General features: G+C 56.2%; 1 protein-coding gene across 1 annotated transcript in view; it reads right to left on the bottom strand.

Moving 5' to 3' along the window:
* ANKRD55 (ankyrin repeat domain 55) overlaps window positions 1–15,931 on the bottom strand; it is a 51,542-nt gene that overhangs the window by 33,170 nt on the left and 2,441 nt on the right. The window contains exons 2-4 of the mRNA XM_087815038.1: window positions 10,353–10,475; window positions 8,305–8,435; window positions 5,634–5,743 (exon numbers count right to left, since the gene is read on the bottom strand). Of these exons, the coding sequence (XP_087671164.1) occupies window positions 5,634–5,743; window positions 8,305–8,435; window positions 10,353–10,475 (364 nt within the window). The remainder of the gene's footprint in view (window positions 1–5,633; window positions 5,744–8,304; window positions 8,436–10,352; window positions 10,476–15,931) is intronic.

Genomic DNA, 15,931 nt, shown 5'->3' with positions numbered 1-15,931 from the left:
CATTGGGTGATTGGTGGCCAGAGAGCTGCAGCCCTGGATCTGGCCAGCCCAGTGATGGCTGAGAAAAAGGGTTCCCAATCCAGCCCCCTGGCCCCTGGCCCTGAAGCTGCCTGGTTGTGAGAGTTTGCTGTAGAGACATACACCTGTCCCTGCCCAGGTTACAATGCAGCACCTGGTAACCAGAGAACAGGACCTCCCCAAAATGATCTCCTTCCTCTGACGGTCTGTAGTCAAGAGTGATGCAAACAGGCCGAGCTGGGGGGAAAAATTCTGCTGGTAACCATGGAGACCATGGAAAAGACCTTCAGAGAGCCCTGGGGCTGCTTTTGGAAATCACTGCTGGCCTTCCCGGGCTGCGTGTGCCTCGGGGCACAAACACGACTCCGGTCTCTTTGGAGCTTTGTCCTAATGATTGTGCCCCGTCTTTCACGGGGGTGCCCTCTGAATGTCCCAGCCACAGAAGCAAGAAAAGCCACCAGACCTGCTGAGAAGCTCCTCAGAGCTGGACAGGGCATCGGGAGATCAAGGCTGTGCTCCTGGCTTTTGTCCACCCAACTCTCCCGCACACTCGAAATTATAAGTCACTCATCCCTGCACCAGCAAAGGCCCCGCCTGTGGCAGCTCAGCCAAGGCCGAATGAGGGAGCTGGCAGGTTCCAGGTGCGTTGTTTCCATCGGAGAGCCAGCCAGTACCTCTGGAGGCAACGGCCAACTGGCTTGTTTACCTGCAGCTTCGGCTTGAGGCTTTGCTCTACGTAACCTGCAGCAAACTCTGAGTGCCGGGGGCATGTTGTCTGGAGATGGAAGATCCAGTGGATTTTATAACGAGTGTGACCCACCGAGTACAAGGCCACGGCATGGCCCACGCATGTGCTTACGGTGACGGGGAAGATGCACAGACATGAGCAAGGGCAGGGGAGGGAGTCTCCCGGGAGCTGAATGGTCATGTGTGATGTTCATCAGGTTCTGGAGTCTAGCAGCTCTGCGCCCAGCATTGGAACAGACAGCCATGCTGTCCGGGCCCCGATGGCCTCGCAGTAAGTGTGTGCACACGTGCACGCGCCTGCGTAGGTGGACACAGACCTGTGCACCTGTGTGTGCTCAGGTGGAGAGGCCAGGTGAGAGCTGGTGGCAGCCGCAGCAGGGTGCATTCTTCAGCTCTGACGTGTGGCATTTCTTTATTTCCACCTGTCTTCCATAATCACGATCACTTCCATCACCACTGACACTAGGAACACGGACAGTTCCTGGTGGTCACTGCTGCCCACACATCTTCTAGTTTTCTTCTGCCTACTTACCCCGGGGTCAGTTCTGTATTGCCCCTGCTTTTTAGAAAAGAAAAAGAGCAGAGCCCTGGCATGGTCACTGTCCCTGGAGAATGTGGTCACGAAGAGGTGGAGCCGGGTTCAAACCCTGACCGCGGCGCTGGCTCTCCTGGCGCCCTCGCCTCAGTGCACAGGGGCCGACATGGTTTTCAGATGCATGTAAACGAGCGAAGGACCTGGGCAGAGGGAAAACCGGGGGAGGCGAAGAGACAGGCCTGTGGCCCCACACGCATGCCAGAGGGGGACACACGCTGGACTTTGAGTTCCAAGCATAGAGAGAGAAACAGGATCGGACATCACAGTGTCCACACAGAAAAATGAGAAACAGTGATTCGGGACAAGCACAGCAATGCCTTCGCAGTGAAAGTCGGCCTCCTGGCTTCTCACAAGGAATCTGGACGCTGTGATGAACGAAACACTTCCCGGCAGTGAGACGGTGAGATTTGCGAGGCTGCTTCTTACGAGGCCTCTCAGTGTGGGCTGTGGGCTAACGACCAAAAGTGGCCATTAAAGCAAGTTCCACGGGGCCTGCGGCGGAGGGTCTGGGGGCACAGTGGGGCCGGGGCAGCTTGTGCCTCCTCACACGTGCCCTGGGGGCTCAGCATCTCCCGGGGCCTCCGTCTTCTCATCCATAGAACGAGGGAAGAGCTTCTACCTGCTGCACAGAGGTTCGCCAGAGTGGATGGCGCAGTCCATGGTGAGTCCTCAGGACGCAGTAAATAAATAGTCACTATTGTTTGTGGTTATCACCGCTGTTGTCACTGAGGGCCGATGTGCCCAGTGGTCAGCCAGCTGGCCTGAATGTGTCCCGGCAGAAGGAAGCGGTCGGACAGGTGTGCGTGGCCTGTGGGAATCGCTCCCTGCCACGGTCGGATTGCAGGCTTAGGAAGGACACACAAGCCAGACCACGACTGTTTCTGTTCCCAGAAAGCAAAGCGGAGTCCACGCCGACACCGGGTGGGTGAGGAGGCCCAGGCTCTCGGCTGTGGAGTGTGGTGTAGTCTCCCCTTGAATCATCAACACAGACGCCGTCAGACTCTGCCATGGCCTCACCACCTCTCCATAAAACAATAAAACATCTCATTTTAAACAGCGCAGCTCCATGGGGGATCCTTTAAGGCAAACTGGTTTAGAACCGTCTCTCGGTGACAAGCCCAGTGGGTCTGCTCTCTGGGTTGTTAAGGTTTCACCCGGTTCATTTAGGAGAAGCCTCACTGTTACAGAGTCGGTCAGTGAGTTAGTTATTAACAGAGAAAGGGGGCCAATGGAATCAGGCATTAAGCCGGTTAACTACAAAGCGGCAGCTTCACGGTCATCCCCCGGATCTGAGGGGGCCGGAAGGACTGGCTTTCCAGTCTCCCCAGGGAGAAGCTGGCATTCCCTCAGATTACTGGGGGGCGGGGGACAGGTGAACAGCAGGAAAGGGGGGAATCCAGTGAGCGCACGCGCAGTGGGAGCCCGGATGGTAACCCGGTAACCGTAAGGGAGGAGACAAACCTGGGGAAGGGATTGGATGGGGCGAAGTGCCCGCAGAGACCTGGGGAAAAACAGGAAAGAGGCGGATAGTTTGAAAGAAAGCTGACCCCTTCCCAAGCCCAAGGAAACGGGCGCTTCACAAAGGCCCCGTCTCTCTCTAGCAGCCACAGGCCGCCCTGCGCCCGGGCACCATGGAGCCTTCGGAGGGACCTGCAGGCAGGACTGGGGCACAGGGAGTTGGGTAACTTGCCCCAGGGGAGCCTCAGGAGCCGGGGATGCAGCTCTGGGCCTGGTGACCGTCCTGGGCCTGGTGGACACAAGGGCAGGCCTGCAGCCGGGAAGCTGGACGTTCCCCTCAGCGAGAGGAGCTGCACCCCCTGAGGATGAGGCATCGGGGTGGACCTGGGGGCAGCGAGCAGATCTACCGCTGAGCGCAGGGAAAGTGCTTCCGAGAGCGGCGGCCTTTTCAGGGGCCTCGGGTGAACCCTGCTGCTGTCACTCAGATCCTCCCCCGTGTGTCCCTGAAATTCCTTTCCCACAGCACCGAGAAAGAACCTATTTCCCTCCGGTGACATTACCAGCAATGACAGTTTGGGTCCTGAAACTGTTACTCCTAACCTTTGGATTTTTAGTGACAGCAGCGAGCATTGCCATGACTAAAGCAGGATTTTATCTTCCAGAGTCAGCCAAGTGTCCACTTAGGACAATAAAACTATATCATCAGCACACGGAAGGATGTTTCTCCGGCTTCCGCTCCCCGAAGGTGGTGGTTGGGTCATTGGGTACAATTTCCAGAGAAGGGAAAGCACAGTTCTGTTATCTCAGCAACAGCGAAGCAGTGTGGCTCCTAGAGAGCCTGGGGTCACTGCTGGGCTTACTGAGAAACAGACCGAAGCAAACAGGAAGCACCCTGGGCTGGAGTTCAGCGTATCCGTGCTTTCGGCTGATGAGCCTGATTGACAGCACAGGTCCACCTTGAATGAGACTTCGACTGACAGGCACAGTGCACCCCTCAGGTGCCATCACACCCTCTTTCTTGGGTTGGAGTCATTGCAGGGAGGGGGAGTCTTGGTCGGGGACTCTATTCCCAGCACACTTTATAGCCAAGTGTGGCCGAGTGACTAGTCTTTGTTCATGGAGTGTGAGCAGAAGGGAATGGTGTCGTTTGCAGGCTGAGATTTTAAAGAAATAAGGGCCGGGGGGGCTTCTCTACACCCTCTTTCTCTATCCACTGGCTGAACAAAGAGGAGCCTGTGATCCTGGGGGATGACAGAGCCATGAGATGGAAGGAGCCTGGGCCGCCGGATCACCGTGTGGAGGGGAGCCGCCCCTCCCCCGCCCAGGAACAACTACATGGGACTAAACTTGTGTTAAAACACAGAAGCCTTGGGCTTTGTTTATGGCAACAGCAATAATGACTGTAACTAAAGCAGGCATCTGTCTCCCAGAATCGGCTACGTCGATTTTGAAACGACCTCTCTATGAGTGAGGGAAGTAAATGGAATTAAAGTAGAGCCAGTCAAGGCAGCATAGTCTTAAAAGATGCATTTTAAACATATTTTCTAAAGGTCACGCCTTGGAAAACAGTATGATTTTGTGACTCAATATTTTTGCGGGTTGTCCAGCACAGTCATTTCCCCCGTAATTCATCAGAAGAGAGTCATCCCTTTGCGATGCCCACTGGTCAGCGCTGAGCATGCTGCTTCTCCTCTGAACTGCCTTAGTTTGCTGGGCTCTGAGTAAAGCCCAGTTTTCTATTATTCCTGGACTTCGTCCAGTGCTGTTAAGCAGCAAGGCCTGGCTGGGAATAGCCCTGGAATTTCCAAAGCCCTTTTACTTTAGTGTAAAACAGACGGAAATGAAGAAATCTTGTTTCCCCCCACCCAGAGGCGGCCTTGGTCTCCTGTACCCCACGCAGCTTGAGTTTTAGTTCTGGAGATGGGGTGCAGAGGACGAGGCACCCGAACACGCCCCTCCACCCCACCCCCGCCCCGGGTGCTGGCCGAGGCTCAGTTCCAGGCAGAGCCCTGTCTTGTGCAGCCGAGGCTGGGGGAGCCCCCAGGATGCTGCTGATGCCACCGCAGGAAATGCTGTTATCAGCTGCTCCGAGGGGCTTTCAAAGGATGGGAGGCCAAGGCCACTGAAACTCAGAGGGTTGGGGAAGCTGCCCTTGGCCTGCGCAAGACTTTTTCTCTGTTGCTCAATATCTTATAAAGATGGGACCTTCACAATCATCCCACTGGTCTGAGGGTATTCGTTCCCAGGGCTCTCAGCAGCCCACATGCAGGGCTTCCTCTCACCCACCGGTGTCCCTGCTCCGTCTCCTCCGCCTCCCCACTGGACACGCCGGCACGACTCTAGTCAGACACCTTTCTGCCCGTCGGAGCTCGCTCACCTTGACGCCTTTCTTTGTGGCAGTCGTCACTATTCTAAGTCACCCTGTTCGTTTGTTTTACGAGGGGCGTGAGCTCTGTGAGGTTGGGGACACTGTTGTCCACACTGTGGGACTGTGTTCGGGCCTAGAACAGAGCTTGGCCCGTAATATACACCCAATCAATCGTTACTGAGCTAATAAGCAATTGATTAATTGAATGAATGGATATATGCATTCAGGTGACGACAAACAGCATTGCTTCTTAAGTCAGACGAAGAGAAAGGGTTTGACCAGAGTTTAACATTATTCCAGGGTATTTTGATTTACTAACATGCGGTCCTGTTGGCTCCAACTTAAAAAAAAAAAGGTGGATTTGTTTTTATTTGCCACAGCAGGTTGGAGGAGATGACCCGCTGACCCCCGGGCCCTCCTCCCCCGAGCGCCGCGCCGGCTGCTTACCTCACGTCGGGCTCGGCGGTGGCCGCATGCAGGGGCAGCCGGCCGTTCTTGTCGGGGATGTGGTGCTTGGCCCCGTTTCTGAGCAGACTCAGGCAGCCCTCCAGCCAGCCCTGGAACAGAGCAGGCCCTGTTATCTGACCAGCACCGTCTCACAGCGCAGCCCCAGGCCTTCTCCACGTCTCTCCCCCCTCTCTGTTCCGGCTGAACATGTTCCATTGGGCTTCCCTGGGTAAGGCCCAACCCCAATTAGACCCCTCAGCAGGGGGCTGGCGTCTTGAGGGCACCTTGACTTTCCTGGGGACCCAGGCCCTGTCAGATGGAGACGGATTCCCAGACTCTCTTCGGCACCCTGCCCCCCCAGCTTCTAGGGCCCTCGCTGGTATCCAACTTTGCACCCCATTCCCAGGCCACGTGACAGGGCAGTTGATCCGCTCCAGCCTCGTGTCCTATGGCCTTGGCCCCACATCATGGTTGTCTACGGCCTGACCTCGACGCTGTGGTCTAATCCCCACCATTCGCCTCCTGAGCCCCAGCCTCCACTCTGGCCTCAGTGTTTCTATAGCCGATAAACAGGCCTCAGGCCTCTTTTCCAGGACAATGTCTTGTTCACTCCATCAGTCTCGGTCCGATGCCCAGAATCCCAGCCTGAGCCCTGCTCCAATGGCTGGGACCCTGCCGACTTGTGGATTTTTCTGATGCTGAATATGGGGGTCTCGGCAGCGCCCTCTACGGGCTCCCCATGGCTACGTGTTATCCACTTAGGGGTTCCTCAGGGAGCTGTGTGGGCTCCCTGCCGCCCCCTCTCCTGCTGTCCCCTCCTCGCCAGCACCGCCAGCTGGATCCTTTCCACACTGGCTCTCACTCAAAGAGCAGATACAACTGCAGGCTAATCTCTTTTCCACAGACTTTCAGTAACTGACTCAACCCTACTGATAACCCAGCCGCCAAGAACGCCTCCCACATTCACCCACAACCACTGGGCCACTCTCTCAATTCAAGTAGACGTCTAGTAGATAAATAATAACATGATAAGTCTTCCTGGCCTCCCTCCTGTCACATACGGTTAAGCCTCAAGATCTCTGAATAAGATGAGAAAGATGCCCGAAGAGTTTTCCCCACGACACTGGAAGCGGCAAAAACCAAAATGTTACGAAATGAGCAGAGGCGGAGAAAGGTCACGGGAAGAAAACAATCTTTTGGTTCTGAAAAGTATGCAGAAAATCTTCCAACGAAAGCACAGCGAATTTCACAGGTTACAATACCGACTATGGTTCCTCAGAGCTGACCAACAGTATCTAAGTCTCAAGCGTTTTCCAGCCTCGAGTCCGAGTTGACCGAGGCGTCCAGCCTGGGTTTAGTAGCTAACGTCCACGTCATCGAGTGCTCTCACTGGAGGGGGAACAAGGCGGCCGGGAAACCCGAAAGGAAGGCAGACTGGACACATTTCAGCGTCGCCAGGTTTCAGAGTGGCCAGAGTTTCCCAGTTTTTGGAAAACAAATCTGATGGGGGAGGGTTTGAACATGCTATAATTTGCAACCTTTCCTGGAACTGTGTGTGCATGTGGGTTTCTTTCTTTCTTCAGGAAGGAGCTAGGAAAGCCATCGGGTATTTCTGACGCCCACGGTCTCTATTCTGAGCCGACAGTCTGTTCTGCACCGACCACGTGCCGGGGGAACCCGCATGCTTCTCCTTCGGCTGCGAGACACCTGGTCTGACGTTCCTACTACATTTGACAGACGAGGCACGTGGCATGAAGCGGTGGCTCGAGTTGCCCAGCCACGGTCACCATCCCTGGTAAGTCTGTCTGCAGCCTGGGTTTGGAGCTGTGCCTGAGACCGTTTCTAAGGGCCCCTTGGCCAAGTTTCTCTTTAATGCTCTAACTTAAACATCACCAGAGGGAGTGGGGGGCAGGATCCCTGCCCCATGCCCTTCCAGGGAGCCTCGGGGAGTGTTGGGGGAGGGGTCCTGCCCTGGTTGCCACACAAGGTGGGGGCGTCATTAAGAGTGTGGGCTGCCCTGGCTGCTTTGGCTCAGGGGTTGGAGAGCTGGCCTGAGGACTGGAGGGTCCCGGATTTAATTCCAGCCAAAGGCTCGATCCCAGGCCCCGGGGTTGGGGCACATGCGAGAGGCAACCAATCGATGTGTCTCTCTCACAGTGATGTCTCCCCCCCCCCCCCGAAAAGCAATGGAAAAATGTCCTTAGGTAAGAATTAAAAAAAACACAAAAAATATCAGTGTGGGTGACGCCCCGCTGGGCCGCGCTCGCTCCCCTCGCCGCCTCCTTGGCCTGTGCTCCTGGGAAGGGCCGTCTGCAGAGGTTGCCCCTCCCTGGGCTCGTAGTCGCGTAACCTGGAAAGTCACTTCTGCCAGCCCCTGAGTAGCTGTCTAGCCCAAGAAACTCTGCCTTTGGGATTTTAGAATTTTGAAAGAAACGCCCTTGGCCTCGCTCTGCTCTAACGCCAGCAGCAGCCAACCTGAGACCCCGCCCGCTGCTCCCCACCCGACCCGAATGTCCTCCCTTCCTCACTCAGGCACCAGAGGCTCCTCGGTGACAGCCGTCCTTTGGGCACTGGCCAGCCACACAGACCCAGAACCACCCTTCTGCCGGTGGGACCCCCCACGCACTCAGCCCGGCCCGCTCCTCGGAGCCCGTGACAGGCCCGTCCGTACCAGGTAGGCCGCCAGGCACAGGCTTGTGCGGCCGCGGGCGTCCTGGGTGTTGACACTGGCCCCCATCTTCAGCAGCAGCTTCACCGTGTCCACCTGCCGTCCGGACACCGCGTGCATCAGGGGCGTGCATCCTGGACGGAGACATTTCAACAGCCTTTCAACAAATGGTTGGCTTGTGACAGTCGCGAGCAGTCTTCATTTACCTGTTTATTTGTTACGCTCTTTGCCAATAAATGAGCTGCCCCAGCGGCTGAGCTGCAGGGGACGGAAGAGAGATCGCTGCAACACAGGAAACCAGGCACTTTTTCTGGCCCTAGATTCTGTAACTTTGCAATAATTGGTTGGTTAAAACATAGTGTGCACATGATCAAACATGCTTATTGCTACCTTGGAAATCCCCATAATTTGGGGTGTAACAGGCAGGTTTATCCTGACTCGGCTCGAGCAGGGCAGCCCCTGGAAGCAGCTCCACAGGGAGCTGGCCCAGCACCCCCTCAGTGGGCGGAGGGTGTCAGAGGACAGTGATGGCAGCCTGGCCTTGGGTGGCACACACTCTTGCTAACAGGGGCCCCCTTTGCCGAAATACTTCTCTGTATTTGGAATCAATATAGGTGAAGGCCTTTAGTTTTCCACCCGTTTTTATTCCTAAATACAACTAGAGACAAAACGGCAGGTGTCGACGAGCTTTGCAGGGCTGGTGTGATGAGCCGACTGTGGGGCAGAATCCGGGGCTTCATAGTCCTCCAGCGAGAAACCAAACACCAGGCGCACTCCCTGCCCGCTGGGTCTGGTTAGATGTCCTTGGATGGGACACTCACGCCCAGGTTCTGATTCTTCTGTGTAGGTGCCTCGGAGATTCCTGAGAATGACATTCCAGGCTGCTGGTCTCACTCAAAGGCTGGAGCCCGCACCCAGTTCCTCTCCAGCTCTTTCCAATGCTCTTTCAGGCATCTGTGCTGGGTAAAAGCAGCCATGAGGTGCCATGTCTGCCTGCCTGCCTTCCTTCCTTCCTTCCTTCCTTCCTTCCTTCCTTCCTTCCTTCCTTCCTTCCTTCCTTCCTTCCTTCCTTCCTTCCTTCCTCCCTCCCTCCCTCCCTCCTTCCCTCCCTCTCTCCTTCCCTCCCTCTCTGCATATTTGTGTGTGTCTCCTCCTGAGTTCTCTCTTCTTTTCTATTGATCTACGTGTCTATCCCTCAGCAATACCATTGCTTTACGTAGCTATAAAGTGAGTTTTGGCCCCACCACAGCAGGTAGGGGGAGGACCTCATCCCACCAGGTGGAGGTGCAGGCCCCAGCTCCCCACGTGGTCTCTGCTGGAACAGGTGGGGCTGGGCCATCCTCAGGGTTTTGTTTGTTTGCTTGTGGTGTTTGGCTGGAGTAGAGTCAGTACCGTCTAAAAGTTCTGTCTGGCCAGGCTGTTCCTTTCCCGGTTCTTTGGCTAGAGGGAGCAGGCTTGCGGTGGCGTTTTTTTGGTCTGTGCCTGTTGCACCTCTAGGTTCCTGGGTTCTTCAGCTCCAAGAAGCTCACCCCTGGCCATTCCTCGACACCAGGGTCCTGGCCAGTCTGTCATTTCATCTCCACCTCCCAAGCTTCCCTGTTTGTTCTGTACGTGACGACCAGGATTTTTAGTTGTATTTAAGCAGAAAGAGCAGAGAAAAAGGTAACTCTTCTCCCTCTTCTCAGAGGCAAGAGTCCTCGCGCCCGGCCGTCAACAGTCACCCTGTCCCCTCGCCCATCGCTATAAACAACCTCCTGTTTCCACACCCCTTCTCTCGGCCCAGCTGCTCTCATTCACACAAAGGAGCTGGAAACGAACCCAAATCAATCGGCCTCATTATAGGTGATGGAAAAAAAATCGGTAACTCTGTGTCCAAGTCCCTCATTTAAAGAAACGCGAGGGCCCTGCACTCAGCCAGCCCCAGGCTCGTCCTGTCCCTCCTGCATCAACGTGGCCTGTGAGATGCAGTTTCGCCACCGCGGCTCACCCCTGCAGGCCAGCCCTAAGCACGCAGAGCAGGATGTTCACGGGCTGCAGGCCCGCGTGCTCACCTTCGCTGTCACAGGACTCCAGGACGGAGGGGTCCTCCCGGATCAGGGCGGTCAGCGCACCGACATCTCCATTGGACGCCGCCTGGTAGACCAGGCTCAGGTCCACTTCCTCCGATGAGTCACCTTCATGAATCAGACAGACACAAGTAGTGGGTGCGGAGAATTCACCGAAATCACAACACCCGGACCATCACCCACACCGGTGACTCATGGAAACCTGATCGAGTGCATCACACCCCTTCTGGAGAACCAGTGTGGCCACATGGCATCGTCGCCACGTACTGGGAAGGCACCTGAGGGACAAGATGTGCCGGAGATTTTAAGGTCCCCTCCAGGCCAGACAGGGGAGCGGGCCTCACCTTCTTTATCTGAAACATGCTACGTTTCCTTTCCATGACTCAGTTTACCCACCTTTGAAAGAGACATTGTGCCTCTCGTTCTCTGTCCTCCGAGTGCCCTCTCCACCCTTTTCCTGCCCACTCGGTACCCTGAGGGCCCAGCCTTCCTGCCTGCCCCACCCGGCCCCTCCCCCGGCTTGTCCTTGGAGACAGGGCCGAGCTGGGGGGAGGAGAGAGAGGACATTTCTGCCCACCTTCCCCTAGCGCTGTGTCCCGTGGCAGCCGCTCCTCTCCCCCCAGGAGGTGACTCCCTCTGGGAACAAGCATGGTTTTCAGCCCTGCCCCATCTCTGCAAGTCATCCCTTCCCGGAGCCCCTGCATGCCAACCATCTGGGTGCTTCCAGAAGGGACAGCACTGGCACTGTGTGCCACCCCTTTGCCATTTGTGACCACCTGTGAGACACCTCTGTGCACAGCTGGGCCAGTGGTGACGACAGGACCGGGGGTCAGGCGATGCCAGGGTGGCACTGGGAGGACTAGGAGGCAAGTTCTGCTCACAGGGACCCTGGCCAGACACCGTGCCCAGCCCGCTCCTTCCACGGCTCTGCCCACGCACAGGGAAAACACGTATGAGTTTTTAAATTGAGTTTTTCTACTACTATGGCTGTCGTTCCAGAGACGCTTCGTGGCCCTAATTGATCTTTAGCTGGCAGTGGTCCTAATTCGTTGTCTTGGTTTCCCTGTCTCAGTGTTTCTGGGAAGCCGTTAATGATTTTTAACCAGCTGACCTGTGCCAGAGGAGCTAGTTATTGAAAAGAACTCACTTACGACAGCAAACTTTGTAAAAGTGAGCGGTTGCTCCCTGGTTTATCTGTAGTAGGTTTGTTGCTATTTTTGTGGTTTTTTTAAAGCTGACTCACCTGTGCACTTGCCTGGGGCTGGACGTGGGCGGTCAGGGGTGTGGAGGTCAAATGCCTCTTTCCTGGGGGAGCCGCACCACTTGGGTTCCAACCTGGCGTGTAACAGTAGCTCGTGACTTTGAGCCAGTCACGCTCTCTGAGCCTGTTTCCTTTACCACCGACAACCACCATCTCCCAGTGTAGCTCTGAGGCGTAAATGAGCTGACAGTCAATCTTCTTTGCCTTCAGAAACTTGAGAAATTGCATTTAGGGGCTGCCTGGAATGGCTGCAAGGTGGTGAAAGACCTCGATCCATTTTCAGGGAGGTGCCAGCCCTCGGGGCTACCCAGAAGGCTCCGTGGGACAACACTGCCACCCACTGGTGACAGCGTCTCCGTGGCCCCTGACCTGGGCCTCGCACACGGAGGCGACAGAGAGAACCGGGAGCGCGCAGACCCGGCCTCCCGAGCCCGAATCCTGGCACCGCCACTCACCTGCCCGCTGTGTGACCTTGGGCGAGCGGCTTAGTCTCTGTTCCCACGTCTCAAGCGGGATAAGAACAGTTTGCCCCTGCTGGGGCTGTTCTGAGAGCTAAATGAGTTATCCACCCACAGTGCGTGGATCAGGGCTTTTCAACCTTTGTCCTCTCAGGGCACGTGGGATGAACTTCTGCGGAACACCAGTTGAAAACCGCTGGCTTAGAGCGCTGCCCGGCACGGGGTGACAATTCAGACTGCCCATTACTGTTACCACAAGTACTTCTTCGACTGGCCAGGCACCTCTGTCTTCTGTCCCCTCAGTGAGACCCTCTGCCGTGCTCGGCAGACGGAAGGGGAACGTTTTGCCGTTTCTCCGTTTCCCCTCTAGCCCTGCAGGGTGTGTTGGCTGAGGCTTTAAGGTGTCTTATAAAGCGCATCATGTAGGAGGAGGGAAGAGAGTTTGTTTGTAACATTTTAAACAGAAAAACCGCTCCAAGCTTTCTGCAGGTACCAGCTGAGATGAAACCTCGAAGCAGCCCCGCGCCTGGGATCTCATCCTGTGGGAGGAAGTCTGGCAGCGATACGATCTCAGGGTAAACAGCGGTCCGCGGCCGGGCCTCTCTTCATAACCAGACTCGCAGCGCAACACGTGTCGCATTTCTTAGAATCTCAGCATCTGCTGGGTTCCTCGGGGTGATTCTGCTGACCTGTGAGGGCCGTCCCACGGTCAGGGTCAGGGTCTCTGCTGGACGGAGGGGTGGGGGTCGGGGGCTGGGGCGGGGAATGAGCCGTCTGAGAGGCGCGTCTGTGTGGAGTCAGGATGGCTGCCTCTCCAGGCGGCATTTACACGGGAGCACTTTCATTTTCACAGGACTCATTCTTAGAAAGTCAGCTCTCAGACCTTAATGCACAGGGCGCTTAGTATGTGCGCAGATGTAGATCACTGATCCAGTTTGCATGCTCAGTGGGTTTTCTCACCCCCTGGGGTCTAGTGGAGATCTCCTTGGTGTTAAAACACTGGGTCAAGAAGTTCTTTGGTAATTGGTCAGGTATAAATCTTTCTATTGAATGTTCCCACTTTAGTGAAAAGTTGGACGTTGAAACGGCAAGTCTGCGTGTGGGAGCTTTAAACCTACGACACGGTGGGGTAACTGCCTGGTGGCAAAAACGCCTCCGTCATTGATTTAAATTTGCACCGATGTCTTGTTTCTTGGGGAAAACTATGGTCCATCAAGGAAGGAGGCGGGTTTGATGTCAAGCAGTCTTAGGCCTGAATCTCAGCTCTGCCTCTTTGCCTTGGGCTGGTAACCTCGGGCGAGTCACAACCCTTTCCAGTGTCCTCCTTGGTAAAGGGGGTGGTGACCATGGGGCTGGTGTCAGGATTAAAGGCTGGTCTCTGCACCTGGCTCTGCCCAGAGCTCTGGAAACATCAGTTTCTCACCAGGGTGTGATCTCTGTAAGGCCAGCGTCTGCCCATAGCTGCCTCTCCCACCCAGCACCCCCCCACCCTCCCCACCCAGCACCCCCACACCCTCCCCACCCAGCACCCCCCACACCCTCCCCACCCAGCACCCCCACACCTTCCCACCCAGCACCCCCACACCCTCCCCACCCAGCACCCCCCCCACACCTTCCCACCCAGCCCGCGATGCCCAGTTCCCTTCAGCTTAAATGAGAATGCATTTTACCAAAAACCAAGTCACAAGCCCACATGCTTTCTGAAAAGGGACTTGAGGTTTGACCTTTCAGGGCCGTGTAGCAGGCCCTGAAGACCTATCCCTACCCCAGTTCCCAGAACCTGTGGATATCACCTCATACAGCAGAAAATATGACTAAGTTAAGGACTGAGGGTGGGGTTTGTCCTGGGTTATTTGGGTGGGCCCCAAATGTAAGCACATGTATCTGTAAGAGAGAGGCCAAGGGCCTCAGACAGACACACAGAAGAGACACACAGAGGAGGCCGGGTGAAGACAGAGGCAGTGATGGAGGGATGAGGCCTCCAGCAGCCAGAAGCTGGGGGGGACACGGATTCTCTCCTGCAGCCTCCAGAGGAGCACAGCCCTGCTGACACCCAGACTGCTCACCTCCGGCCTCAGGGACCGTCAGCCACCAGCTAGGACACAAGCTCTGGCCCAACCTGGGCTGGAAGGTGAGCCCAGCTCCTTCTCTCAACAACTGCAGCAGAGAGAGACCTGTGAGGGTGGCCGTCCCCTCGGGGCCTGCAGACAGGTGCCCACCAGACAGTGCCCAGCAGACACTGCCCTGCAGACACATTTCTCACGGAACCTGGGCAGCTGGGTGGAGGAGCCCCTGGAACCACAATGCTCCCAGTTTCTCTGAGGCCTGGGAGTCCCTCCTTCAGACGCTGCAGAGCTTGTCTTCCCACACTTGGAGACAAAGCTTAAAACGCAAACATCTCCAGTTACACACGCGGCATCTCAGCTTGGACAGGAGCCTCCTGTTCTGTAGTAAACGTGTTACTACAGCCCTTCCTGCTGTGGGCGGCGGGGGGAGGAAGCCAGGAGGCGCTGGGGCCTGGGAGAGGTTGCTATGGTGAAGGCTGCAGGCCTGTGCTGGGCGGCTCCCAGGCCCCGGGCTCCTCCCTCACAACTTCACGCAGCGAGCCCAAGACCGGCCCTGATCTCCCCGCCGGTCGGAAAACCCAATCCTCACATCTCCCCACAGTCCTGGGAACATCTAATATTACCCACGTTTTACAGACGGGGCATGGATTCGCGTGCCCGAGTCCGTGCAGCTGGGGAGAGGGCAGACGGGGCTGGAGGAAAAGCCACCTATCCCCAGCCCCGGCGTGGAGCCGGCTGGTTACCTCTACCAAGTGCCTACAAAAGATGCGGTTGGGCTTGCAGAGGGATTCAGACTCACCGACTCCACCTGTCTGAGCTGTGAAGGCCGCTGTGTGCCATACTCTTCAATGGCACGATGCTAACCATTTCTGGGCACCCGCATGAGCTGAGCTGCTGGAGCCCGGAGCCCCCCACTCCCCACGCCCAGGAGCTGCCCGGGCCAGAGACCAGGTGAAGAGAAGTTCGGGGCTGTTCCGCTTCTGAAGGAGAGCCTGGGCCTCGCCCCTCTTCCTAATTAGCCGTTGTTACTATAACAGCCCACCCTTAACCTCTCTGCCTATGTCCCCCACCTGGGATGCTGGGGGAGGGACCCGATGGTGGCTCCCTATCTCCGCCCTACGTTAGAACTCCCCAGGAGCGTCTGCCAGGCCAGACCCCACCCGATCAGACGGAAATTCAGGGCTGAGACCCAGGTGTCGGCACTTTCGGAAACTGTCCAGGTGATCCTCATGGGGACCACCCGTTTGAGAACCAAAGCTCTCTTGACTCCTATGACCCTCCCAGATGTGGCTCTTTTGCCAACATCTGCCTGCAAAGCCAGTGGCCACTGCAGCTTCCATTCCCCAGGTTTTCAGAATTTATGGAAAGCCCTCGACTAAGCCCCACACACGGCTTTTCAAGAGAAAGTCGCTCCACGGTTTGCCCAACAACGTGGTATTTAACATCTACTTCACAGTCTGCACCTGTTGCGGCCTCTCCGCTTCCGGAGGGTGGGAGCGCTAACGAGCTAATAGAGCTACTCAGCTGTCGTTCAGTTAGTCCTCCTTCCAGGGTTGCTCCCAATGGCACCCTGGAGCCCTGAGAAAAATCATTAATGTAACCTAGTCACCCAGCCTTAGCTAAGATCATTCCCACCGAGGATGGCTGAATACAGGCTGGAAATGGAGAAGCGGGGACTCAGTCCGGGTGGTGGTGATGATAAGAAAGCAGCCAGGTTGACAGTAATTGCACATCAGCAACGTGACAGGTGTGTTCTTACATCATTTGGGGTTCTCACAA

Source organism: Miniopterus natalensis, chromosome 3 (genome assembly GCF_054644295.1).
Source record: "Miniopterus natalensis isolate mMinNat1 chromosome 3, mMinNat1.hap1, whole genome shotgun sequence".
NCBI lineage: Eukaryota > Metazoa > Chordata > Mammalia > Chiroptera > Miniopteridae > Miniopterus > Miniopterus natalensis.
The sequence above is the reverse complement of the archived record's forward strand: the minus strand, read 5'-3'. Positions and strand labels throughout refer to the sequence as shown.